This window comes from Catharus ustulatus, chromosome 1 (assembly GCF_009819885.2).
Source record: "Catharus ustulatus isolate bCatUst1 chromosome 1, bCatUst1.pri.v2, whole genome shotgun sequence".
Taxonomy (NCBI): domain Eukaryota; kingdom Metazoa; phylum Chordata; class Aves; order Passeriformes; family Turdidae; genus Catharus; species Catharus ustulatus.
The window spans coordinates 163,949,660-163,974,451 of record NC_046221.1 but is presented as its reverse complement, the minus strand read 5'-3'; the positions used below and the strand labels follow the sequence as shown (position 1 = coordinate 163,974,451).

Below are 24,792 nucleotides of genomic sequence, written 5' to 3'. Positions count from 1 at the left end.
ATCTGGGAATTCCAGAAGCTTCCATGGGGATCCTCCCTTATCCAGGTGGGAGCCGGCGCATCCCGGGATTCCTGCTCTTCCCAAGGCTCCTGGAAGGGGGAAAAACTCTTTAATCCACACCAAAAAATTCCCAAAAATTCCCAATCCCACTTTTTTTTTCCCTCTGGAATGCCAATCCCAATTTTTCCTGCCATTCTGGAATTCCAATCCCATTCTGGAATTCCAATCCCATTTTTTTCCCCTTTTGGAATTACAATCAGGTTTTTTTTTTTTCCCTCTGGAATTCCAATCCCAATTTTTTTTTTCCTCCACTCTGCAATTCCAATCCCATTCCCACCCCCCCACCCCCTTTGGAATTCCAATCCTGTTTTTTCTTCCCCCTCTGGAATTCCAATCCCAATTTTTTCCCCCCTCTGGAATTCCAATCCCAATTTTTTTCTGCTATTCTGGAATTCCAATCCCATTTTTTCCCCCTCTTTGGAGTTCCAATCCCATTTTCTTCCCCTTTTGGAATTCCAATCCCTCTCTTTTTTTTTTCCTCTGAAATTCCAATCTCTTTTTTTTTTTTTCCCCTCTGGAATTCCAATCCCAATCTGGAATTCCAATCCCATTTTATTTTTCTCCCCAACTCTGGAATTCCAATTCCATTTTTTCCCCTTTTGGAATTCCAATCCTTTTTTTTTTCCCCCTCTGAAATCCCAATCCCAATTTTTTTCTGCTATTCTGGAATCCCAATCCCATTTTTCCCCCCCCTTTGGAGTTCCAATCCCATTTTCTTCCCCTTTTGGAATTCCAATCCCCCCCCTTTTTTTTTTCTTTCCTCTGAAATTCCAATCTCTTTTTTTTTTTTTTTTTTTCCCCTCTGGAATTCCAATCCCATTTTTTTTCCCCCTCTGGAATACAAATCCCATTTTTTTTTCTGCCATTCTGGAATTCCAATCTCATTTTTTCCCCTCCTTTGGAATTGCAATCCCATTCTTTTTCCCTCTGGAATTCCAATCTCTTTTTTCCTCCCTCCCTCTAGAATTCCAATCCCAATCTGGAATTCCAATTCCTTTTTTTTTTTCCCCAACCCTGGAATTCCAATCCCAATCTGGAATTCCAATCCCATTTTTTTTTTCCCTCTGGAATTCCAATCCCATTTTATTTTCACCCAACTCTGGAATCCCAATCCCATTTTTTTTCCCCCTCTGGAATACAAATCCCATTTTTTTTTCTGCCATTCTGGAATTCCAATCCTGTTTTTTCTTTTCCCCTTTTGGAATTCCAATCCTGTTTCTTTTTCCCCTCTGGAATTCCAATCCCATTTTTTTTCCTCCCCAACTCTGGAATTCCAATCCTATTTTTTTCCCTTTTGGAATTCCAATTCCCCCCTTTTTTTTTCCTCTGAAATTCCAATCTCTTTTTTTTTCCCCTCTAGAATTCCAATACCAATCTGGAATTCCAATCCTTTTTTTTTTTTCTCCCCAACTCTGGAATCCCAATCCCATTTTTTTCCCCTTTTGGAATTCCAATCCTTTTTTTTTTTTTCCCCTCTGGAATTCCAATCCCATTTTTTCCCCCCCCTCTGGAATTCCAATCCCATTTTTTTTTCCCCCTCTGGAATACAAATCCACTTTTTTTTTTTTTTCTTCCCAACTCTGGAATTCCAATCCCATTTTTCCCCCTCGTTTGGAATTGCAATCCCATTTTTTTTTCCCCTCTGGAATTCCAATCTTTTTTCCTCCCTCCCTCTAGAATTCCAATCCCAATCTGGAATTCCAATCCCATTTTATTTTCCCCCAACTCTGGAATTTCAATCCCATTTTTTTCCCCCTCTGGAATACAAATCCCATTTTTTTTCTGCCATTCTGGAATTCCAATCCTGTTTTTAATTTTCCCCTTTTGGAATTCCAATCCTGTTTTTTTTTCCCCTCTGGATTTCCAATCCCATTTTTTTCCCCCCTCTGGAATTCCACCTCTGGTGTCCCATTAATCCAAAGCTGAGCTCCTGGGCCTTGTCCCAAATATTTGTCCCTAAAAAAATCGGGAGTGGAAGGAATTTATTTTATTTTATTTTTTTTTTTTAACCCAGGGCATGGAAATAAAAAGCCTGGAATGAAAATCCTGGGATATGGAAGAGAGGAAAAAAAAAAAAAAAGAAAGAAAAATTGGGAATTTTGAGGGGAAAAAAAATAAATCCCATCCCGGGAATGACATTCCAGACTTTTCCAAGGGGATTTTTTATTCCCTGTCCTTGTCCGGGGACATTCCCGGGGTGGGATTTTGGCAAAAAAATTCCCAAAAATTCTCTCGGGAATTCAGGATTTCCAACCTGGAAGAAGGAGGATGGGGGGGAGTCCCCGATCCTCAAAATTCCCATTCCCGGAGAATCCCGAATCCTTAAAATTCCCATCTCCGGATGCTCAAAATTCCCAATTTCGGGGTTTTATCCCCATTTTTTTTTATTTTTTTGGGGGTTCTTTCTTGGAATGGGAAAAACGAGAAAATCCCGGGGGGAAGGGAGGGGGAGGGGAGGACACACCTGAGCCAGGTGAGGGGTCCTGGAATGTGCTCCGAGGTTTCATCCCAAATTTTTTTTTGGGGGATGCTCCCGGAATTTTTGGGAATTTTGGGAAAAGGAGGGACAGGGAGGTCCTTGGGGAGGGGGGAGGTCCCGCCCAGGCCTCGGAGTTTCTCGGGAATCTCCGGCAGCTCCCGCCTCATCCTCATCCTCCTCTTCCCGCATCCCAAATAATCCCGAATTATCCCAAATATTCCCGAATATTCCCAAATATTCCCCAAAATCCGCGCCCCCCCCCCCCCCCCCCCTCCTCCCCCGCACTCACCGGGACCCGCCCGGCGCCGCTTCCGGGTGCGGAGACCACGCCCCCCAAAGTCACGAGGCCACGCCCATCTGAGCGCTGATTGGTTGAAAGAGGAGGGGCGGGGCCTAAAATTGCCACGCCTTTCTGAGCTCTGATTGGCTTAGAGCGGAGGAGCGGCGCCTAAGAATTAGCACGCCTATCTGAGCGCTGATTGGCTGAGGGAGGAGGGGCGGTGCCTAAGAATTACCACGCCCATCTGAGCGCTGATTGGCTGAGAAGGGGAGGGGGCGGGGCCTGCGAGTCCCGCGCTGCTGGCGCCCCCTAGTGGGGAGGGAGGGGAACGGCGCCAAAGTCGCCAAATGTCCCCAAATCCCCGCAATGTCCCCAAATGTTCCCAAACCCCCAAATGTCCCCATACCCTGATGTCCCCAAATCCAGCCCCAGCGTCCCCAAATCCCTCTGATGTCCCCAAAGTTCCCAAATCCTTCAAATCCCTTTAAATGTCCCCAAATCCCCTCAATGTCCCCAATTGTCCCCAAATTCAGCTCCAAGGTCCCCAGATCCCCCCGATGTCCCCAAATGTCCCACACCAGATTTGGGGTCAGACCCTTTTATTTGCTGTAGGGGGAGGGGACAGATGGGGCCAACACGGTGACCCTTAGGGACATTCACGGCATTGTCACCATGGTGGCCTTTGGGAACATCCTCCCATTGTCACCATGGTGGCCTTTGGGAACATCCTCCCATTGTCACCATGGTGGCCTTTGGGAACATCCTCCCATTGTCACCATGGTGGCTTTTTGGGAACATCCTTGTCACCAAGATGGCTCCTTGGGGACGTGGAACAGTCACCATGATGGCTCCTTGGGGACATTGCCCCATTGTCACCGTGTTGGCTTTTTGGGGACATCATCCCATTGTCACTGTGGTGGCTTTTGGAGACATGCCATTGTCACCGTGGTGGCTTTTTGGGGACAACCCATTGACACCAAGATGGCTCCTTGGGGACACTGCATTGTCGCTGTGATGGTTTTTGGGGACATCATTCCATTATCACTGTGGTGATTCCTTGGAGACACCATCCTATTGTCACTGTGGTGGCTTTTGGTGCCACCCCGTTGTCACTAACATTGCTCCTCAAGGACACTCCATTGTCACCGTGGTGGCTTTTTGAGGACATCTCTGTCACCAGGATAGCTCCTTGGGGACATGGTACAGTCACTGTGGTGGCTTTTTGGGGACATTGCCCCATTGTCACCAAGATGGCTCCTTGGGACACTCCATTGTCACCAAGATGGCTCCTTGGGGACACTCCATTGTCACCATGGCGGCCCTTGGTGCCACCCCATTGTCCCCAAGATGGTTCCTCAATGACATCTCACTGTCACCACAATGATTTTTGGGGACAACCCTGCCACTAAGATGGCTCCTCAAGGACACCCCATTATCACCATGGTGGCTCCTTGGGGACACCCCATTGTCACCACCATGATTTTTGGGGACAACCCAGTGTCACCATGATGGTTCTTTGGGGACACCCCGTTGCCACCAAGATGGCTCCTTGGGGACATAGAACAGCCACCAAGATGGCTCCTCGGAAAAATGACACTGTGACTGTGGTGGCTTTTTGGGGACACCCCATTGTCCCCAGGATGGTTCCTTGGAGATACTCCATTGTCACCATGGTGGTTTTTTGGGGACACCATCCCATTGTCACCGTGGTGGCTTTTTGGGGACATCCTCATTAACACCAAGATGGCTCCTTGGGGACATCCTCATTATCACCATGGCGGCTTTTTGGGGACATCCTTGTCACTAAGATGGCTGCTTGGGGACACTCCATTGTCACCAAGATGGCTCCTTGGGGACACAGAACAGCCACCAAGATGGCTCCTTGGACACATGCCATTGTCACTGCGGTGGCTTTTTGGGGACATCCCATTGTCACCAAGATGGCTTCTCAAGGACACTTCATTGTCACCATGGTGGGCTTTTGGGGACACCCCATTGACACCAAGATGGCTCCTTGGGGACATCTCATGGTCCCTGTGGTGGCTTTTTGGGGACACTTCATTGTCACCAAGATGGCTCCTCAAGGCTCCCCCATCCCATTATCACTGTGGTGGCTTTTGGGGACATCATCCCATTGTCACCGTGGTGGCTTTTTGGGGACACCCCATTGTCACTGTGGTGGATTTTTGGGGACAGTGTCCCCAAGATGGCTCTTTGGGGACACCCCGTTGTCACCAAGATGGCTCCTTGGTGACGCAGAACAGCCACCAAGATGGCTCCTTGGGGACACCCTCATTGTCACCATGGTGGTTTTTTAGGGACATCCCATTGACACCAAGATGGTGCCTTGGAGACACCCCACTGTCACTGTGGTGGCTTTTTGGGGGACATCCTATTGTCACCAAGATGGCTCCTTGGGGACATCTCATTGTCACCATGGTGGCTTTTTGGGGACACCCCATTGTCACTGTGGTGGATTTTTGGGGACAGTGCCACCATGATGGCTCTTTGCGGACATCCCATTGTCACTGTGGTGGTTTTTTAGGGACACTCCATTGTCACCAAGATGGCTCCTTGGGGAACATCCCCTTGTCACCGTGGTGGCTTTTGAGGACACCTCATTGACACCAAGATGGCGCCTTGGGGACATTCCATTGTCACTGTGGTGGCTTTTGGAAACATCACGCTATTGTCACCATGGTGCCCTTTGGGGCCACTCCATTGTCACCAAGATGGCTCCTTGGGGACATCACTCCATTGTCCCCACGTTGGCCCTTGGTGCCACCGCGGTGTCCCCTGGTGGCTCCTGGCGGTGTCACCTGGCGCTGGCCGTCCCCTGCTGTCCCTGTCCCTCCGTGTCCAGCCGCGCCAGGCGCCGCTCCAGCTCCTCGGGAATTGTCACCTCCAAGAGATTCTCCAGCCCCGCCTCGGGCTCGTCCCCGATCAGAACCTGCGCGATTCCCAAAAAAAAATTTATTAAAATATTCTGGAATTCCTGGGAGGTCCATTCTGATATTCCCAGGATCCCAAAATTCCCAAAATCTCCAGGATCTCCATCCCAAAATTCCCAAATTCTCCATCCCAAAAATTCCCAAAATTCCCAAATTCTCCATCCCAAAATCCCTAGAATCCCAAAATCCCTGGGATCCCCATCCCAAAATTCCCTAAAATCCCAAAATCCCCGGGATCCCCATCCCAAAATTCCCTAAAATCCCAAAATCCCCGGGATCCCCATCCCAAAATTCCCTAAAATCCCAAAATTTCCAGGATCCTCATCCAAAAAATTCCCAAATTCTCCATCCAAAAATCCCTAAAATCCCAAAATCCCTGGGATCTCCATCCCAAAAATTCCCAGTGCCCCAGAATTCCTGGAATCCCAAAATTTCCAGGATCCCCATCCCAAAATTTTTGGGATCCTCATCCCGAAATCCCCAAGATGCCCATCCCAAAATCCTTGGAATCCCAAATTCCCTGGGATCCCAAAATTCCTGGGATCCCCATCCCAAAATTCCCCAACCTGAAATCCCCAGAATCCTAAAATTCCCAGGACTCCCATTCCAAAATTTTCAGGATCCCAAACTTCTGGAATCCTCATCCCAAAATTGCCAGGATCCCCATCCCAAAATTCCCAAATTCTCCATCCCAAAATTCCTCAAAATCCCCATCCCAAAATCCCTAAAATCCCAAAATCCCTGGGATCCCCATCCCAAAATTCCCAAATTCTCCATCCCAAAATTCCCAAAATCTCCATCCCAAAATCCCTAAAATCCTAAAATCCCCGGGATCCCCATCCCAAAATTCCCTAAAATCCTAAAATCCCTGAGATCCCCAAGCCAAAATTCCCAAATTCCCCATCCCAAAATTCCCCAAAATCCCAAAATTCCCGGGATCCACATCCCAAAAAATCCCTAGAATCCCAAATTCCCTGGGATCCCAAAATTCCTGGGATGACAAAATCCCAAAATCCCCCAACCTGAAATCCCCAGGATCCTAAAATTCCCAGGACTCTCATTCCAAAATTTTCAGGATCCCAAACTTCTGGAATCCTCATCCCAAAATTTCCAGGATCCCCATTCCAAAATTCCCAAAATCTCCATCCCAAAATCCCTGGAATCCCAAAATCCCTGGGATCCCCATCCCAAAAATTCCCAGTGCCCCAAAATTCCTGGAATCCCAAAATTTCCAGGATCTCCATCCCAAAATTCCCAAAATCACCACAAACTACATCCCAAAATCCCCAGGATCCCCATCCCAAAAATCCCTAGAATCCCAAAATTTCCATGATCCCCATCCCAAAATTCCCCAAATCCCCATCCCAAAATCCCTGGAATCCTAAAATTCCTGGGATCCCCATGCCAGAATTCCCTAAAATCCCAAAACCCTCGGGATCCTCATCCCAAAATCCCTGGAATCCCAAAATTTCCAGGATCCCCATCCCAAAATTCCCAAATTCTCCATCCCAAAATTCCCAAAATCACCATCCCAAAATGCCTGGAATCCTAAAATTCCTGGGATCCCCATCCCAAAATTCCCAGTGCCCCAAAATTCCTGGGATCCCAAAATTTCCAGGATCCCCATCCCAAAATGCCTGGAATCCCCATCCCAAAATTCCAGGTAGTCCAAAAATCCCAAAATTCTCAAAAACCCCAAAAATTCCCAAAATTCCCAGCTCACTTGGATCACCTGGCACTCATCTCTGATCCCCTATGTGGGACATCCCCATCCCAAAATTTCTGGGACATCCATCCCAAAAATCCCCCCAAAATGCCCCAAAAAATCCTAAAAAAATCCCCCCAAAATATCCCCAGAATTGCCAAAAAAATTCCAAAAAAAATCCCCAAAAATCTCAAAAAATTTTTAAAATTCCCCAAAAAAACCCCCCCAAATTTTTAAACATTCCAAAAAAACTCCCCAAAAAATCCCCAAAAAATCAGAAAAAAATCCTGAAAAAATCCTCAAAAATCCTAAAAAAATTCTAAAAAATCTCAAAAAATTCTAAAAAAATCCTAAAAAAATCCCTCAAAAATCCCCAAAAAATCTAAAAAAATTTTTATAAAAGCCTCAAAAAAATCACCAAAAAACCCCAAAAACTCAGAAAAAAATCCAATAAAAATCCCCCCAAAATCCTAAAAAAATCCCCAAAAAAAAAAAAATCCCCCAAAAAATCAAAAAAAATTTTTAAAAATCCCAAAAAAATCCCAAAAAATCCCCCAAAAACTTTAAACATCCCAAAAAATGCCCCAAAAATCCCCAAAAAATTCCAAAAAAATGCCCCAAAAATCCCAAAAAATCCCCAAAAAATTCCAAAAAAATGTCGCAAAAATCCCCCAAAAATTCTCAAAAAATCCCAAAAAATCCCTCAAAAAATCCCAAAAAAACCTCAAAAAGTTTTTTAAAAATCCTGAAAAACCAGAAAAAAAATCCTCAGAAATCCCCCCAAAAATCCCCCAAAATTTCTAAAAAAATTAAAAAAAAACCCCCCAAAATCCTCAAAATTCCTAAAAAAATTCCCCCAAAAATCCTAATAAAGAGCCCAAAAAATCCCCCAAAAAATCCCAAAACATTTTTAAACATCCCCCAAAAAATCCCAAAACCCCCCCGCAAAATTTTAAACATCCCAAAAAAAAATCCCAAAAAATCCCAAAAAAGTTCTAGAAAAATTCTAAAATAATCCGCAAAAATCTCAAAAAAAATTATAAAAAATCCCCCAAAAATTCTAAAAAAATCCCCCCAAAATCCCCAAAAATCTCAAAAAAATTCTTAAAAATCCCCCATAAAATCTCCCAAAAAATCCCAAAAAAATCGCCAAAAAATGCCCCAAAAATCCTAAAAAAATCTAAAAAAATCTCCAAAAAATCCCCAAAAATCCCAAAAAAATTTTTAAAAACACCCCCAAAAAAATCCCAAAAACCCCCCCAAAAATCTGAAAAAAAATCCCAAAAAAATGCCCCGAAAATCCCCAAAAAATCCCAAAAAAATCTCAAAATATTTTTTAAAAATCCCCAAAAAAATCCAAAGGAATCCCAAAAAAATCCCAAAAAATCAGAATAAATTCCCCAAAAAATCCCCAAAAATCTCAAAAATAATTTTTAAAAGCCCCCCAAAAAAATTCTAAAAAAAATCCCAAAAAATAAAAAAAAATCCCCAAAAAATCCTCAAATAAATTTTTTAAAATCCTCAAAAGATCACCAAAAATCCCAAAAAAATCAGAAAAAATAACCAAAAAGTCCCCCAAAAAATTCTAAAAACTCCTAAAAAAAAACCCCAAAAAATCCCCAAAAAATCTCAAAATTTTTTTTAACAATCCATTAAAAATCCCAAAAAATCCTAAAAAAACCCAAATAGAATCAGAAAAAAATCTCAAAAAATCCCAAAAAAATCCCCAAAAAATCCCACAAAATCCACAAAAAATCCTCAAAAAACCCCCCAAAAATCCTAAAAAAATCCTTTAAAAATCCCCCAAAAAATCCCCAAAAAATCTCGAAAAAAAGTTTTTAAAAGCCTCAAAAAAATCCCAAAAAATCCTAAAAAAATCCCCCAAAAATTCCAAAAACATGTCGCAAAAATCCCCCAAAAATTCTCAAAAAATCCCCAAAAAATCCCCAAAAGTCTCAAAAAAAATTTTTAAAAATCCCCCCAAAATTCCCAAAAAATGTCCCAAAAATCCTAAAAAATTCTGAAAAAAATCCCAAAAAAATCCCCAAAAAATTGCAAAAAAAAATTTTAAAAACACCCTAAAAAAATCCCAAAAAATCCCCAAAATCCCCCAAAAAATCCAAAAAAAATCCCACAAAAAATCCTCCAAAAATCCCAAAAAAATCTCAAAAAAATTTTGAAAAATCCCCAAAAAAATCCCAAAAAATCCCCAAAAAATCCCCAAAAAATCCCAAATTCCCCTCTCACCTGGATCACCTTCTCACAGGTGTTCAGCACCTGGGGCTCCTGTTCCCAGCTGTGCAGCTCCCTCAGCACCACGGAAGAACCCTCCCAAAAATCCCAAAAATGTCCCAAAAAAATCCCAGAAAAATACAAAAAAAACGCTAAAAAAATCTCCCAAAAAATCCCTAAAAATCTCAAAAAAAGTTTTCAAAAATCCCCAAAAAAATCTAAAGGAATCCCAAAAAAATCCCAAAAAATCAGAATAAATGCCCCCAAAAAATCCCCAAAAAATTCTAAAAAAATCCCAAATAATCCCCCAAAAAATCCCCAAAAAATCTCAAAATTTTTTTTAACAATCCACAAAAAATCCCAAAAAATCCCAAAAAAATCCCAAAAAAATCCCACAAAATCCACAAAAAATCCTCAAAAAACCCCCCAAAAATCCTAAAAAAATCCTTTAAAAATCCCCCAAAAAATCCCCAAAAATCTCAAAAAAAGTTTTTAAAAATCCTCAAAAAAATTCCAAAAAATCCTAAAAAAATCCAAATAAAATCAGAAAAAATGCCCCAAAAAATCCCCTAAAAATCCCCCCAAAAATCTCAAAAAAATTTTTAAAAATCTCCCAAAAATCCCCCAAAAAATTCTAAAAAAAGCCCCAAAAATTCCCAAAAAATCCCCCCAAAAATCCCTAAAAATAATTTTAAAAATCCCCAAAAATCCCAAAAAATTTTTTAAAAATCCCCAAAACATCCTCAAAAAATCTCAAAAAAAATCCAAAAAAATCCCCCAAAAATCTCAAAAAAAAATCAGAAAAAAATCCAAAAAAAATCCCCCAAAAAATCTAAAAAAATCCCAAAAAATCCTAAAAAAATCCTAAAAGAAATCCCAAGAAAATTTTAAAAACCCTCAAAAAAATCCAAAAAAAATCCTTAAAAAATCCCAAAAATATCCCAAAAAAATCCCAGAAAAATACAAAAAAAACCGCTAAAAAAATCTCCCAAAAAATCCCTAAAAATCTCAAAAAAAGTTTTTAAAAATCCCCAAAAAAATCTAAAGGAATCCCAAAAAAATCCCAAAAAATCAGAATAAATGCCCCCAAATAATCCCCAAAAAATTCTAAAAAAATCCCAAATAATCCCCCAAAAAATCCCCAAAAAATCTCAAAATTTTTTTTAACAATCCACAAAAAATCCCAAAAAATCCTAAAAAAATCCCAAAAAAATCCCACAAAATCCACAAAAATCCCAAAAAAATCCCAAAAAAATCCCACAAAATCCACAAAAAATCCTCAAAAAACCCCCCAAAAATCCTAAAAAAATCCTTTAAAAATCCCCCAAAAAATCCCCAAAAATCTCAAAAAAAGTTTTTAAAAATCCTCAAAAAAATTCCAAAAAATCCTAAAAAAATCCAAATAAAATCAGAAAAAAAATCCCAAAAAAACCCCCAAAAATTCCCCAAAAAAATCCCAAAAAAATCCCAAAAAAATCCCAAATTCCCCTCTCACCTGGATCACCTTCTCACAGGTGTTCAGCACCTGGGGCTCCTGTTCCCAGCTGTGCAGCTCCCTCAGCACCACGTAACATCCTTGGGATCTCATCTGGATTCTCCCTCCCTTGGTGGCTGTCAACTTTTTAGGGAAAAAAAAACAAAATTTAGGAATTTTGGGGATTTTTAGAACCCAAAATTCCTCCAAAATTAAAAAAAAACCCAAAAACCATTCTTAGATTTTAGAATTTTCGTTGTCAAAGCTCAAAATCTTTGAAAAGTTGAAAAGTTCTGACAAAAACTCCAAAAATTCCTCAAGGAACCCCCAAAAAAATCCTGAAAAAAGTAAAGTTTACTCAAGGGACACCCCCAAATATCCTCAGGAACCTCCAGAATTTCCTAAAGAATCTAAAAATTTGTCAAGGAACCCAAAATTCCTCCTGAAAACCCCAAAATTCTTCCCAGAAACCCCAAAATTTTCTCTTGAATCCTTCAAGTCTTTCTCAAATCCCCAAAATTCCTCCCTGAACCCCAAAATTCCTTCCAGGCTCCCACCAAGACTTCATCAAATCTCAAAATTTTTTCCTAAAACCACAAAATTCTTTCTCAGAATCCCAAAAATTCCCCCCAGAAACCCCAAAAATTCCTCCCTGAACCCCAAAATTTCTTCTGGAATCCTTCAAGTCCTCATCAAATTCCCAAAATTCCTCTCACAAACCCCCAAATTCCCCCAGAAACCCCAAAATTCCACCTGGGAACCCCAAAATCCCCACTGGAATTCCACAACACCTCATCAAATTCCAAAAATTCTTCCCAAAAACCCAAAAATCCCTCCCAGAAACCCCAAAATTACTTCTTAAATTCCACAAGATCTCACCAAATTCCCAAAATTCCTCCCAGGAACCCCAAAATTCATCCTGAAACCCCCAAAATTCCTCCTGGAAACCCCAAAATTCCTTCCAAGATCTCTCCAGACTTCCTCAAATTCCCAAAATTCCACCCAGAAACCCCAAAATTCCTCCTGAAAACCCCAAAATTCCTTCTTGAATCCCTCCAGATCTCCTCAAATTCCCAAAATCCCTCCCAGGAACCCCAAAATTCCTCCTGGAATTCCACAACACCTCAGCAAATTCCAAAAATTCTTCCCAAAAACCCAAAAATCCCACCCAGAAACCCCAAAATTACTTCTTAAATTCCACAAGATCTCACCAAATTCCCAAAATTCCTCCCAGAAACCCCAAAATTCCTCCTGGAAACCCCAAAATTCCTTCTTGAATCCCTCCAGATCTCCTCAAATTCCCAAAATTCTTTCCTGAAACCCCCAAAATTCCCAAAATTCCCCAAAATTCCCCAATTTCCCCACCAGCAGCAGCGTTTCCAGCAGCATTTTCCTGATCTCAGGCTCCTCTTCCCTCTGGTGTTCCTGGGGCAGGTACTGCAGATCCACGGGAAGTTCTGGAATGGGAAGAAAAAAAAAAAAATTAGGAAATCCCAAAATTTCCCATTCCAAAATCCCAAGGATCCCCATCTCAAAAATGCTGAAATTCTGGAATCCCAAAGCCAAAATTCCTGAAATTCCCAGGATTCTCTGGATCCCCATCCCAAGATTGCTGGGATTTCCAGAATCCCAAAATTCTCAGGATCCAAATATTCTGGAATGCCAATCCCAAAATCCTCAGGATCCCAAAATCTCCAGAATCCTCATCCTGAAATTCCTGGGATTCCCATCCCAAAACCCCCCAGGATCCCAAATTCTTCAGGATCCCCATCCCAAAATTTCCAAAAATTTTTGGGATCCCCATCCCAAAATCCCCAGGATCCTCATCCTGAAATTCCTGGGATTCCCACCCAAAAATTCCCAAAAATTTCCTGGATCTCTATCCCAAAATTCCCAGTATCCCCATTCTAAAATCTCCAAGATCCCCATCCCAAAATTCCTGAAATTCTGAAATCCCCAGGATCCCAAAACCCCAGGACCTCCATTCCAAAATTCCCAGGATCCTCATCCCAAAATTCCAAAATTTTCCAGGATCTCCATCCCAAAATTCCCAAAAATTTTTGGGATCCCCCATCCCAAAATCCCCAGGATCCCCATCCCAACATCCCTGGGATCCTCATCCCAAAATCCCCAAGATCCCCATCTCAAAATTCCTGAAATTCCAAAATTCTGAGATCCCCATCTCAAAACTCCCCAAAATCCCAGAACCTCCATCCCAAAATTTCCAAAAATTTTTGGGATCCTCATCCCAAAATCCCCAAGATCAACATCCCAAAATTTCTGAAGTTCCAAAATTCTGAGATCCCCATCCCAAAATCCCCCAAAATCCCCAGGATCCTCATCCTGAAATTCCTGGAATTCCCACCCCAAAAGTTTTGGGATTCCCATCTCAAAATATCCAAAATCCCAAAACCCACAGGATCTTCATCCCAAAATTCCCAAAAATTTTGGGATCCCCCATCCCAAAATCCCTGGGATCCTCATCCCAAAATCCCCAAGATCCACATCCCAAAATTCCTCAAACTCCAAAATTCTGGGATCTTCATCCCAAAATTCCCCCAAATCCACAGGATCTCCATCCCAAAATTCCCAAAAATTTTTGGGATCCCCGTCCCAAAATCCCCAGGACACTGATCCTGAAATTCCTGGGACTCCCACTCCAAAATTCTTAGAATCCCCATCCCAAAATTCCTAGGATCCCAAAACTCTTGGGATCCCCAACTCAAAATTCCTGGAATCCCAAAATTCCTCAGGATCCCCATCCCAAAATCCCCAAAAATTTTTGGGATCCCCACCCCAAAACCCCCCAGGATCCCAAATCCCACAGAATCCCATCCCAAAATTCCTGAAATTCAAAAATTCTGGGATCCCCATCCCCCAAATTTTTGAGATCCCCATCCCAGAACTCCCCAGGATCCCAAACTCTTCAGGATCTCCAGCCCAAAAATTCCCATAATCCCAAAATCCCCAGGGTCTCCATCCCAAAATTCCCCAAACTTTTGGGATCCCCATCCCAAAATCCCCCAGGATCCCAAATCCCACAGAACCCCATCCCAAAATTCCTGAAATTCCAAAATTCTGGGATCCCCATCCCAAAATTGCCCAAAATCCCAGGATCCTCATCCCAAAAATCCTTGGGATCCCAAATTCCCCAGGATCTCCAACCCAAATTCCCCGAAACTTTTTGGGATCACCATCCCAAAATCCCCAGGATCCCAAATTCCACAGGATCCTCATCCCAAAATTTCCCAAAATCCCTGAAATACCCATCCCTAAAATCCCAAATTTCGGGATCCCCATCCCAAAAATTCCCATAATCCCAAAATCCCCAGGTCCTCCATCCCAAAATTCCTGGGATCCCCAGGATCCTCATCCCAAAATCCCCAAGATCCCCATCCCAAAATTTCCGAAATTCCAAAATTCTGGGATCTCCATCCCAAAATTCCCAAAAATTTTGGGATCCCCACCCCAAAACCCTCCAGGATCCCAAATTCCACAGGATCCTCATCCCAAAATCCCAAAATTTTTGGGATCCCCATCCAAAAAATTCCCAGGATCCCAAAATCCCCAGAATCCTCATCCTGAAATTCCTGGAATTCCCACACCAAAATCATCAGGATCCCCATCCCAAAATTCTCAAAAGTTTTTGGGAACCCCATCCCAAAATCCCCAGGATCCACATCCCAAAATTCCTGGGATCCCAAATTCCTCAGGATCCCCATCCCAAAATCCCCCAAAATCCACAGGATCTCCATCCCAAAATTCCCAAAATTTTTGGGATCCCCATCCCAAAATCCCCCAGGATCCCAAATCCCACAGAACCCCATCCCAAAATTCCAGAAACTCCAAAATTTTGGGATCCCCATCCCAAAATTCCCCAAAATCCCAGGACTTCCATCCCAAAATCCCCAGGATCCTCATCTTGAAATTCCTGGAATTCCCACCCCAAAATTTTTAGGATTCCCACTCAAAGTTCCCAGGATCCTCATCCCAAAATTCCAAAATTTTCCAGGATCCCCATCCCAAAAATTCCCAAAAATTTTTGGGATCCTCCATTCCAAAATCCCCAAGATCCCCATCCCAAAATTCCTGAAACTCCAAAATCCTTTGGATCTCCATCCCAAAAATTCCTGGCATCCCAAATTCCTCAGGATCCTCATCCCAAAAATTTTTAGGATCCCCATCCCAAATTCCTCAGGATCTCCATCCCAAAATTCCCAAAATTTTTGGAATCTCCATCCCAAAACCTCCAGGATCCTCATCCCAAAATCTCCAGGATCCCCATCCCAAAATCCCCCAAATTTTTTGGGATCCCCAGGATCTCCATCCCAAAATCCCCAAAAATTTTTGGGACCCCCATCCCAAAACCCCCAGAAGTGCCACCCCAACACCCCAGCACCTCCATCCCGAAATCCCAACCCCCAGAACATTCCCAAAATTCCCCAAAATTCCCAAAATCCCAAACCCCTCACGCTCGGTGTCGCTCTCCGGGATCTCCTCGCTCCCGGCCAGGGGCAGCAGCAGCGCCGGCAGCGCCTCCACCTCGGGGCCCAGCAGCCACTCGTGATGCTCTGGGGGGAAATTTGGGAAAAAATTTGGGAATTCTGGCAAAATCTGGGAATTCCAGCCTCGCTGGGATCGACTGGGAAGGGTTTTGGGAATGGGGAAAGAGTTCGGGAGTTGTCGGGGATTGGAAAATTTGGGAGTTTTTATGGAAATCACAAATTCCAAACCTGCTCAAATTCTGGGGATTCCAAAGGTTTCCTAAATTTTGGGAATTCTGGGAATTTCCAGCTCTAAATCCTTCCTAAATATTGGGAATTTTCAGGGAAATTCCAGCTCTAAAAGTTTCTAAAATTCTTGGAATTCCCAAAATTCTTCGGTAAATCCTGGCTCCAAACCCTTTCCAAATTTTGGGAATTTCCAGAATTCCCAAGAAAATCTCAGCTCCAAAATTTGGGAATTCCCAGAATTCCCAGGAAAATTCCAGCTCCAAACTTTCTCAAATTTTGGGAATTCCAAACCTTTCCAAACTCTGGGAATTTATTGGAATTCCTGGGAAAATTCCAGCTACAAATTCTTCTCAAATTTTGAGAATTCCCAAAATTCCAGCTCCAAACTTTCTCAAATTCTGGGAATTCCAAACTATTCCCAAAATCTGAGAATTTTTAAAATTCCCAAGAAAATCTCAGCTCCAAATCCTTCCCAGATTTTGGGAATTCCTGGAATTCCCAGGGAAAATTCCAGCTCCAAACCTTTCTCAAATTTTGAGGATTCCCAAAATTCCTGGGTAGATCCTGGCTCCAAATCCTCCCCAAATTTAAGAAATTTTCAGAATTCCCAAGAAAATTCCAGTTCCAAATCTTCTCAAATTCTGGGAATTCCAAAGGTTTCCTAAATTTTGGGAATTCTGGGGATTTCCAGCTGCAAATCCTTCCCAAATTTTGGGAATTCCCAGGAAAATCCCAGCTCCAAACCTTTCTCAAATTTTGAAAATTCCCAAAATTTCAGATCCAAACCTTCTCAAATTCTGGGAATTCCAAACTATTCCCAAAATCTGAGAATTTTTAAAATTCCCAAGAAAATCTCAGCTCCAAATCCTTCCCAGATTTTGGGAATTCCTGGAATTCCCAGGGAAAATTCCAGCTTCAAATCTTTCTCAAATTTTGAGAATTCCCAAAATTCCTGGGAAAATTCCAGTTTCAAACACTTCCCAAATTTTGGGAATTCCTGAAATTCCCAGGGAAAATTCCAGGTCAAATCCTTCCCAAATTTTAGAAATTCCCAAAATTCCTGGGAAAATTCCAGCTCCAAACCCTCCTCAAATTTTAGGAATTTCCAGAATTCCCAAGAAAATTCCAGGTCCAAATATTTTCAAGTTCTGGGAATTCCAAACTTTTCCCAAAATTCCTGGGGAAATTCCAGCTTCAAACCTTTCTCAAATTTTGAAAATTGCCAAAATTCCAGCTCCAAACCTTCTCAAACTCTGGGAATTCCAAACTATTCCCAAAATCTGGGAATTTCCAAAATTCCCAAGAAAATCTCAGCTCCAAATCCTTCCCAGATTTTGGGAATTCCTGGAATTCCCAGGGAAAATTCCAGCTTCAAACCTTTCTCAAATTCTGAGGATTCCCAAAATTCCTGGGAAAATTCCAGGTTGAAATATTTTCAGATTCTGGGAATTCCAAACTTCTCACAAACTCTGGAAATTCCTGGAAATTCCCAAGAAAATTCCAGCTCCAAACCCTGCCCAAAGTTTGGGAATTCCTGAAATTCCCAGGGAAAATTCCAGTTTCAAACCCTTCCCAAATTTTGGGAATTTCCAGAATTCCCAAGAAAATTCCAGCTCCAAACTTTCTCAAATTCTAGGAATTCCAAACCTTTCCAAACTCTGGGAATTTATTGGAATTCCTGGGAAAATCCCAGCTACAAATTCTTCCCAAATTTTTGAAATTCCTGGGGAAATTCCAGCTCCAAACCTTTCTCAAATTTTGAAAATTCCCAAAATTTCAGATCCAAACCTTCTCAAATTCTGGGAATTCCAAACTATTCCCAAAATCTGAGAATTTTTAAAATTCCCAAGAAAATCTCAGCTCCAAATCCTTCCCAGATTTTGGGAATTCCTGGAATTCCCAGGGAAAATTCCAGCTTCAAATCTTTCTCAAATTTTGAGAATTCCCAAAATTCCTGGGAAAATTCCAGTTTCAAACACTTCCCAAATTTTGGGAATTCCTGAAATTCCCAGGGAAAATTCCAGGTCAAATCCTTCCCAAATTTTAGAAATTCCCAAAATTCCTGGGAAAATTCCAGCTCCAAACCCTCCTCAAATTTTAGGAATTTCCAGAATTCCCAAGAAAATTCCAGGTCCAAATATTTTCAAGTTCTGGGAATTCCAAACTTTTCCCAAAATTCCTGGGGAAATTCCAGCTTCAAACCTTTCTCAAATTTTGAAAATTGCCAAAATTCCAGCTCCAAACCTTCTCAAACTCTGGGAATTCCAAACTATTCCCAAAATCTGGGAATTTCCAAAATTCCCAAGAAAATCTCAGCTCCAAATCCTTCCCAGATTTTGGGAATTCCTGGAATTCCCAGGGAAAATTCCAGCTCAAATCCTTCCCAAATTTTAGAAATTCCCAAAATTCCTGGGAAAATTCCAGCTCCAAACCTTTTCAAATTCTGGGAATTCCAAACTATTCCCAAACTCTGGAAATTCCTGGAATTCCCAAAAAAATTCCAGCTTCAAACCTTCTCAAATTTTGGGAATTCACAAGAAAATTCCAGCTCCAAACCTTTTCAAATTCTGGGAATTCCAAACTATTCCTTAATTCTGAGAATTCCAAGAATTCACAAAATTTGGGCAAAGTTTGGACCTGAGATTTTCAGAAGAATTCCAGGATATTTTTCAAGATTCCAGCCTGGAATTCCAGAATTTTTTTCCAGGATTCCAGCCTGGAATTCCAAGATTTTTTCCCATGATTCCAGTCCAGAATTCCAAGAATTCCTGGAACTGGTAAAAAGTTTGGAGCTGAGATTTTCCTGGAAATTCCTAAAATTCTCACAATTTGGGAAAGGTTTGAAATTCCCAGAATTTGAGAAAGTTTGGAACTGGGATTTTTCCCAGAAATTCCAAAAAATTTCCAGAGTTTAGGAAGGGTTTAGAGCTGGAAATTCTGGAAATGCCAGGAATTTGAGAAGTGTTTGGAGCTGGGATTTTTCTTCCCAGAAATTCCAAGAAATTCCCAGAGTTTGAGAATGGTTTGGAGCTGGAATTTTCCAAAAAATTCTGGGAATTTCCAGAATTTAAGAAGGGTTTAGAGTCAGAAATTCTGGAAATTCCAGAGTTTGGGAAAGCTTTGGAGCTGCAATTTTCCCACGAATTCAAAAAAATTTCCAGAGTTTGAGAAGGGTTTAGAGTTAAAAATCCTGGAAATTCCAGGAATTTGGGAAGGGTTTGGAGCTGGGATTTTTTTCCCCAGGAATTCCAAGAAATTCCCAGATTTTGAGAATGGTTTGGAGCCAAGAATTCTGGGAATTCCCAGAGTTTGAGAAGAGTTTAGACTTAGAAATTCTGGAAATTCCAGGAGTTTGGAAAGGGTTTGGAGCCGCAATTTTCCCAGCAATTCTCCATCTCCCTCCTCCCTTTTCCCCCCACTCATCCCCACATTCCAAATCCCCATATTCCCAAATTCCCGGCATTTTTACCGTGCTCGAAGCAGCAATTCCTGAGCGCTCCCACCACTCCCCTCCTCAGCTCGGCCGAGCCCGGGTACCGCACCAGCGCCAGCATCCTCCGCACCACCCTCCTGCCGAAACAACACCAAATAAAAACCACAAACCCCTCTTTCCCCCAAAACTCCAGTTCCACCCCCATCCTCTCCCTCACCCGGAGCGCTCCAGCAGGGCCCGGCGGCCCTCGGGGGCCTGGCTGAGGTTGCAGAGCAGCGCCCCGAGCTCCGCCGGGGGCCGGGCCGCGCTCAGCGCCCGCAGCAGCGGCTCCGCTCCGGGGCCCAGCGCCCGCACCGCCCGCGGCGCCGCGCCCGCGTCGCGGCTCAGGTTCGCCAGCACGCCGCAAACCCCTCCGGAGCTCGGTAAAAGAGGGAGAAGCGAAGGGAGAGCGGCGAGGAGCGGCTCCAGCGCGGCGGGCTCGGAGCTGGCGTTCACCAGCGCGGCCAGGGCGGTGTGGGCGCCACGCGAGGCCGAGGCGGCCATGGCGGCCAAGGCCGATAAGGCCGCGGGGTTTGCGGCCAGCAGCGCCCGGCCTGAAGCGCTGCCGGAAAGGGACAGAGCGGCCTCGGCTGCTTCGGGAGCGGCGGGGGAGGAAGGGGAGAGCAGCGCGGTGAGTTCGGACAGCGCCGTGACAGCCGCGGCATCGCTGTTCGCTTCCTCCATAGTGGCGGCCATTTTTGTCTCCGCCGCCATGGTGGTGTTGCTTGGCAACGGAGAGATTGATGGGGTGACAGCCAATCAGCGCCGCGGAAACTGGGATGTGAGGCGGATGAGCCAATAGGATGCGGGAATGCTGGCGGAAAAAGAGGGACTAAGGGTGAAAAGGATTGTGGGAAGGTGAACTTGTACGGAAAGCCGCCGTACCTTCGCACACACGGCTCCAATTCGGCCACGGCTTAATTATGCCTCGGAAACAACGACAGGGCCGCTAGCAACCCAGTAATGACGGCCTGCCATTGTGATAGAAGCGCTGTCAGCTCCTACACGGCCGCCACCATGACGGGATGCGACACGACCGCGTCGCTTGGCAACCGCTCTGATTGACAGTTCTAGCAGCCAATCAGCGAGGAGAAAACAAGAGCTGTGGAAGGGATGAACCAATTGAGTGCTGAGAAACACCGGAAGCGGAGGGACGTGGAGAAGAAAGGAATTGTGGGAAGGCGGAGTTGTACGGAAAAACGCAGTGTGAGCCCTCAGAGTGTGGCGCCATAGCCGGGACGAACATGGCGGCGTCGCTTGGCAACCAAATTGATTGACATCTCCAAGAGCCAATCAGCGAGGAGAAAACACGGAGGCGTTGGGGCCGCAGCCAATGAAATTCCGAGATGTGCCGGAGGGGGAGGGACGTGCGGGTGTTTGTATGGAAAGAAGCGGAAGCGCCGCGGAGCGATCAGGACCGGATCGTGATCATTGGGATCGGAATTATCGGGATTATCAGAATTATCGGGATCGAGGAGAGGGCCCAGAGCCCTCCAGGCTCCGCCGGGGATGTTCCACGGCATCGCGGGCCCGGCCGGGATGGGCGGTGAGAATTCCCGGGATGGGATCGCTGGGATAATCCCGGAATTCCCGGGATGGGATTCCTGGTGTTTTCCTCGGTTTTTAACCCTCCCCTCCCTCCCACAGCAGCGCCCGGGAATAAACCGGAGCTTTATGAGGTGAGTGCGAGTCGGGAATGTTCGGAAATGGTCGGGAATGGCCGGAAATATCCGGGAATAGCCGGCAGAGTGCGGAAATGTCCAGAGAGTTCCGGAAATGGCCGAAGATATCCGGAAGTGGCCGAAGATATCCGGAAGTGGCCGAAGATGTCCGAGTATGGCCGGGAAAGTCCGGAAGTGGCCGAAAATATCCGGGAATTGCCGGAAATGGACCATGGAATGTCTGGGAATTTTGGGGATTTTTGGGATTTTTTTTTAATTTTGGGAATTCGGGATTTTTGGGAATATTTGAGAATTTTGATAATTTGGGGATTTTTTTTGAATTTTAGAATTTTGGGGAATTTTGGGGAATTTGGGATTTTTGGGAATTTTTGGGGAATTTGGGATTTCTGGGAATTTTGGGAATTTCTGGGAATTTGGATTTTTGGGGAATTTTTGGGATTTTTTTTTTTAATTTTGGATTTTGGGGAATTTTGGGAATTTAGAATTTTGGGAATTTTTTTTTTGAATTTTGGAATTTGGGATTTTTTTGGAATTTTGAGAATTTTTTGAATTTGGGAATTTGGGAGAATTTTTGGAACTTTTCAAAATTTGGGAATTTGGGAATTTTGGAGATTTTTTGGTCTTTAGAAATTGATGGAAATTTGGGGAATTTTTCTGAATTTGAGAATTTTGGCTATTTTTTTGTCTTGGGGAATTTTTGGAATTTTGAGAATTTAGCAAATTTTTGTGAAAATGGGAATTTTAAAATTTTTTTTTTAAATTTTGGGAATTTTGAATTTCTGGGAACTTTGGGAATTTTTAAAATTTTGGGAAATTGGGAATTTTTTTGGATTTTTTTTTTGAATTTTGGGAATTTTTGTCTCTCTCTCCTCAGGAGGTGAAACTCTACAAGAACGCCCGGGAACGGGAGAAGTGAGTGAGGAAATTCCAGTTTGTCCCAGTTCATCCCAGTTTGATCCCAGTCCATCCCAGTTTGATCCCAGTACATCCCAGTCCATCCCAGTCCCATCCCAGTCCATCCCAGTCCATCCCAGTCCCTCCCAGTCCATCCCAATCCCATCCCAGTCCATCCCAGTCCATCCCAGTCCATCCCAGTCCCATCCCAGTCCCATCCCAGTCCATCCCAGCTCATCCCAGTCCATCCCAATCCCATCCCAGTCCATCCCAGTCCATCCCAGTCCCTTCCAGTCCATCTCAGTCCATCCCAGTCCATCCCAGTCGCTCCCAGTCCATCCCAGTCCATCCCAGTCCCATCCCAGTCCATCCCAGTCCCATCCCAGTCCATCCCAATTCCATCCCAGTCCCTCCCAGTCCCTCCCCAATCCCATCCCAGTCCCATCCCAGTCCATCCCAGTCCCTCCCAGTCCATCCCAGTCCGTCCCAGTCCATCCCAATCCATCCCAGTCCCTCCCAGTCCCTCCCAGTCCCTCCCAGTCCATCCCAGTCCATCCCAATCCATCCCAGTCCATCCCAATCCCATCCCAGTCCATCCCAGTCCATCCCAATCCCATCCCAGTCCATCCCAGTCCCTCCCAGTCCCTCCCAGTCCATCCCAGTGTCCCCCAGGTACGACAACATGGCGGAGCTGTTTGCGGTGGTGAAGACGCTGCAGGCGCTGGAGAAGGCGTACATCAAGGATTGCGTGTCCCCCAACGAGTGAGTGACAAAAAAAATCCCAAAAAAATCCCAAAAAAATCCCAAAATATTCCTAAAATATTCACAAAATATTCACAAAAAAATCCCAGAAAATTCCTAAAAAATTTTAAAAAAAATCCCAAAAAACGCCCAAAAATTCACAAAAAATTCGTAAAAAAATCCCCAAAAAACGCCCAAAAAATTCTCAAAAAACTTCAAAAAAAACCCAAAAAAATTCCTAAAAAATTCCCAGAAAATGAAAAAAAAATTCCCCCAAAATTTCCAAAATATTCCCAAAAAAATCCAAAAAAGTTCGCAAAGAGTTCCCAAAAAATCTCAAAAAATTCGCAAAAAAATTGCCAAAAAAATCCCCAAAAATTCCCCCAAAATTAAGAAAAACCTCCTAAAAAGTTCAAAAAAATTCCTCAAACCTGGAAAATCCCTAAAAAATTCCAAAAAAATTCACAAAAATTTCCTCAAAAATTCACAAATAATTCCCAAAAAACGCCCCAAAGAATTGCAAAAAGATCGCAAAAAATTCCCCAAAATGCCCCAAAAAAACTCCTAAAAAATTCTCAAAAAATGACCAAAAAGTTCCCAAAAAATTACCAAAAAATTACCTAAAAATAAAAAAAAAATACCCAAAAAACTACCAAAGAATTCCCCCAAAATTCCGAAAAAAATCCCAAAAAGTCAGAAAAAAATCCCAAAATATTCCCCAAAAGATCCCAAAGAAATTCCAAAAAAATTCCCAAAAAAATCCAAAAAAATCCCCCCAAAATCCCCAAAATTTCCCAAAAAATTCCTCAAAAAATTCCCAAAATTCCCAAGAAATTCCAAAAAAATTCCAAGAAGACTCCCAAAAAATTCCCAAAAAATTCCTAAAAAAATCTCAAGAAATTCCCAAAAAATTTCCAAAAAATCCAAAAAAATCCCCCAAAAATTCCCCAAAATTTCCCAAAAGATCCCAAAGAAATTCCAAAAAAAATTCAAAAAAAAAAAAAAAATCCCCAAAAAATACCAAAAACTCCCAAAAAATATAAAAAATTCCAAAAAATTCCCCCCAAAAAATTGCCCCCAAAAAATTCCCAAAACATTCCCCCAAAATTCCCCAAAAATAAAAAAATACCCCAAAAATTCCCCAAAAATTCCTAAAAAACTAAAAAAAATTCCCCAAAAGTTCTCCAAAAATTTCCCAAAAGTTCCCAAAAAAATCCCCAAAAAATTATAAAAAGCCCAAAAAAATTCCCAAAAAAATTCCCAAAAAAATCCCAAGAAACTCCAAAAAAAATCCCAAAAAATTCCCAAAAAAACCCTGAGAAATTCCCAAAAAATCCCAAAAAAAATCCTAAAAAATTCCAAAAAAAATCCCCCCAAAAAATCGAGAAAATTACAAAAATAAATCTCCAAAAATTCCAAAAAAAACCCCAAAAAAAATCAAAAAATTCCTAAAAAAATCCCAAAAAATCTCCAAAAAATTCCTAAAAAATTCCCAAAAATCCTCCACCCCCTCAGGAACAAGGAAAACCCCAAAAACTCCTGGAAAATTCTGGAAAAGTCCAGAAAAATTCCCCAAAAAAATCCCAAAAATCCCAAAAAATTCCCAAAAAATTCTCAAAAAAATTCCAAAAAAATCCAAAAAAATTCCCAAAAAATTCCCCAAAAAATTCCTAAAAAATTCCCAAAAATCCTCCTGCTCCTCAAGAACGTGGAAAACCCCAAATATTCATGGAAAATTCTGGAAAACTCCAGAAAAATCTTGGAATTTTCAGGTACACGGCGGCGTGCTCGCGGCTCCTGGTGCAGTTCAAGGCCGCGCTCAAGCAGGTCCAGGGGGCGGAGATCGCGTCCATCGACGAGTTCTGCCGGAAATTCCGGGTGGGAATTGGGGAATTTTGGGATAAAAATCGGGAATTTTGGGAATTTGGGGCAAAAATTTGGGATTTTAGGCAAAAATTTGGGATTTTGGGGCGAAATTTGGGGGATTTTACGCGGAATTTTGAGGATTTTGGGCGGAATTTTGGCAAATTTGGGATTTGAGGAATGGGAATTTTGGGATAAAAATCGGGAATTTTGGGAAATTTGTGGA

At 42.9% G+C, this 24,792-nt stretch overlaps 1 protein-coding gene across 2 annotated transcripts; it reads right to left on the bottom strand.

Moving 5' to 3' along the window:
* Window positions 1–5,629: 5,629 nt before the first annotated feature.
* Window positions 5,630–20,661, bottom strand: HGH1 (HGH1 homolog). 2 transcript variants are annotated; one of them, XM_033052718.2, is made up of 7 exons: window positions 19,565–20,661; window positions 19,384–19,484; window positions 15,654–15,752; window positions 12,547–12,638; window positions 11,272–11,325; window positions 9,723–9,791; window positions 5,630–5,769 (listed from the first exon to the last, which is right to left on the bottom strand). In XM_033052718.2, exons 1-7 carry the CDS (start codon window positions 20,098–20,100, stop codon window positions 5,635–5,637), a joined length of 1,086 nt encoding a protein of 361 aa, XP_032908609.1. In that variant the 5' UTR covers window positions 20,101–20,661; the 3' UTR covers window positions 5,630–5,634. The 2 variants fall into 2 exon arrangements, with proteins under 2 accessions (XP_032908609.1, XP_042635393.1); XM_042779459.1 differs by lacking the exon at window positions 9,723–9,791 and having other exon boundaries at window positions 11,203–11,325.
* Window positions 20,662–24,792: the final 4,131 nt, after the last annotated feature.

Excerpts from the sequence above, each read along its gene's own strand:
- HGH1 (XM_042779459.1), bottom strand. The coding sequence starts at position 20,100 with ATGGCGGCGGAGACAAAAATGGCCGCCACTATGGAGGAAGCGAACAGC. Across the intron at positions 19,485-19,564 it reads GCCCTGCTGGAGCGCTCCGG|GAGGGTGGTGCGGAGGATGC; the intron begins GTGAGGGAGAGG and ends TTGTTTCGGCAG. Across the intron at positions 5,770-11,202 it reads CCTGTGAGAAGGTGATCCAG|GTTCTGATCGGGGACGAGCC; the intron begins GTGAGAGGGGAA and ends GGAATCGCGCAG.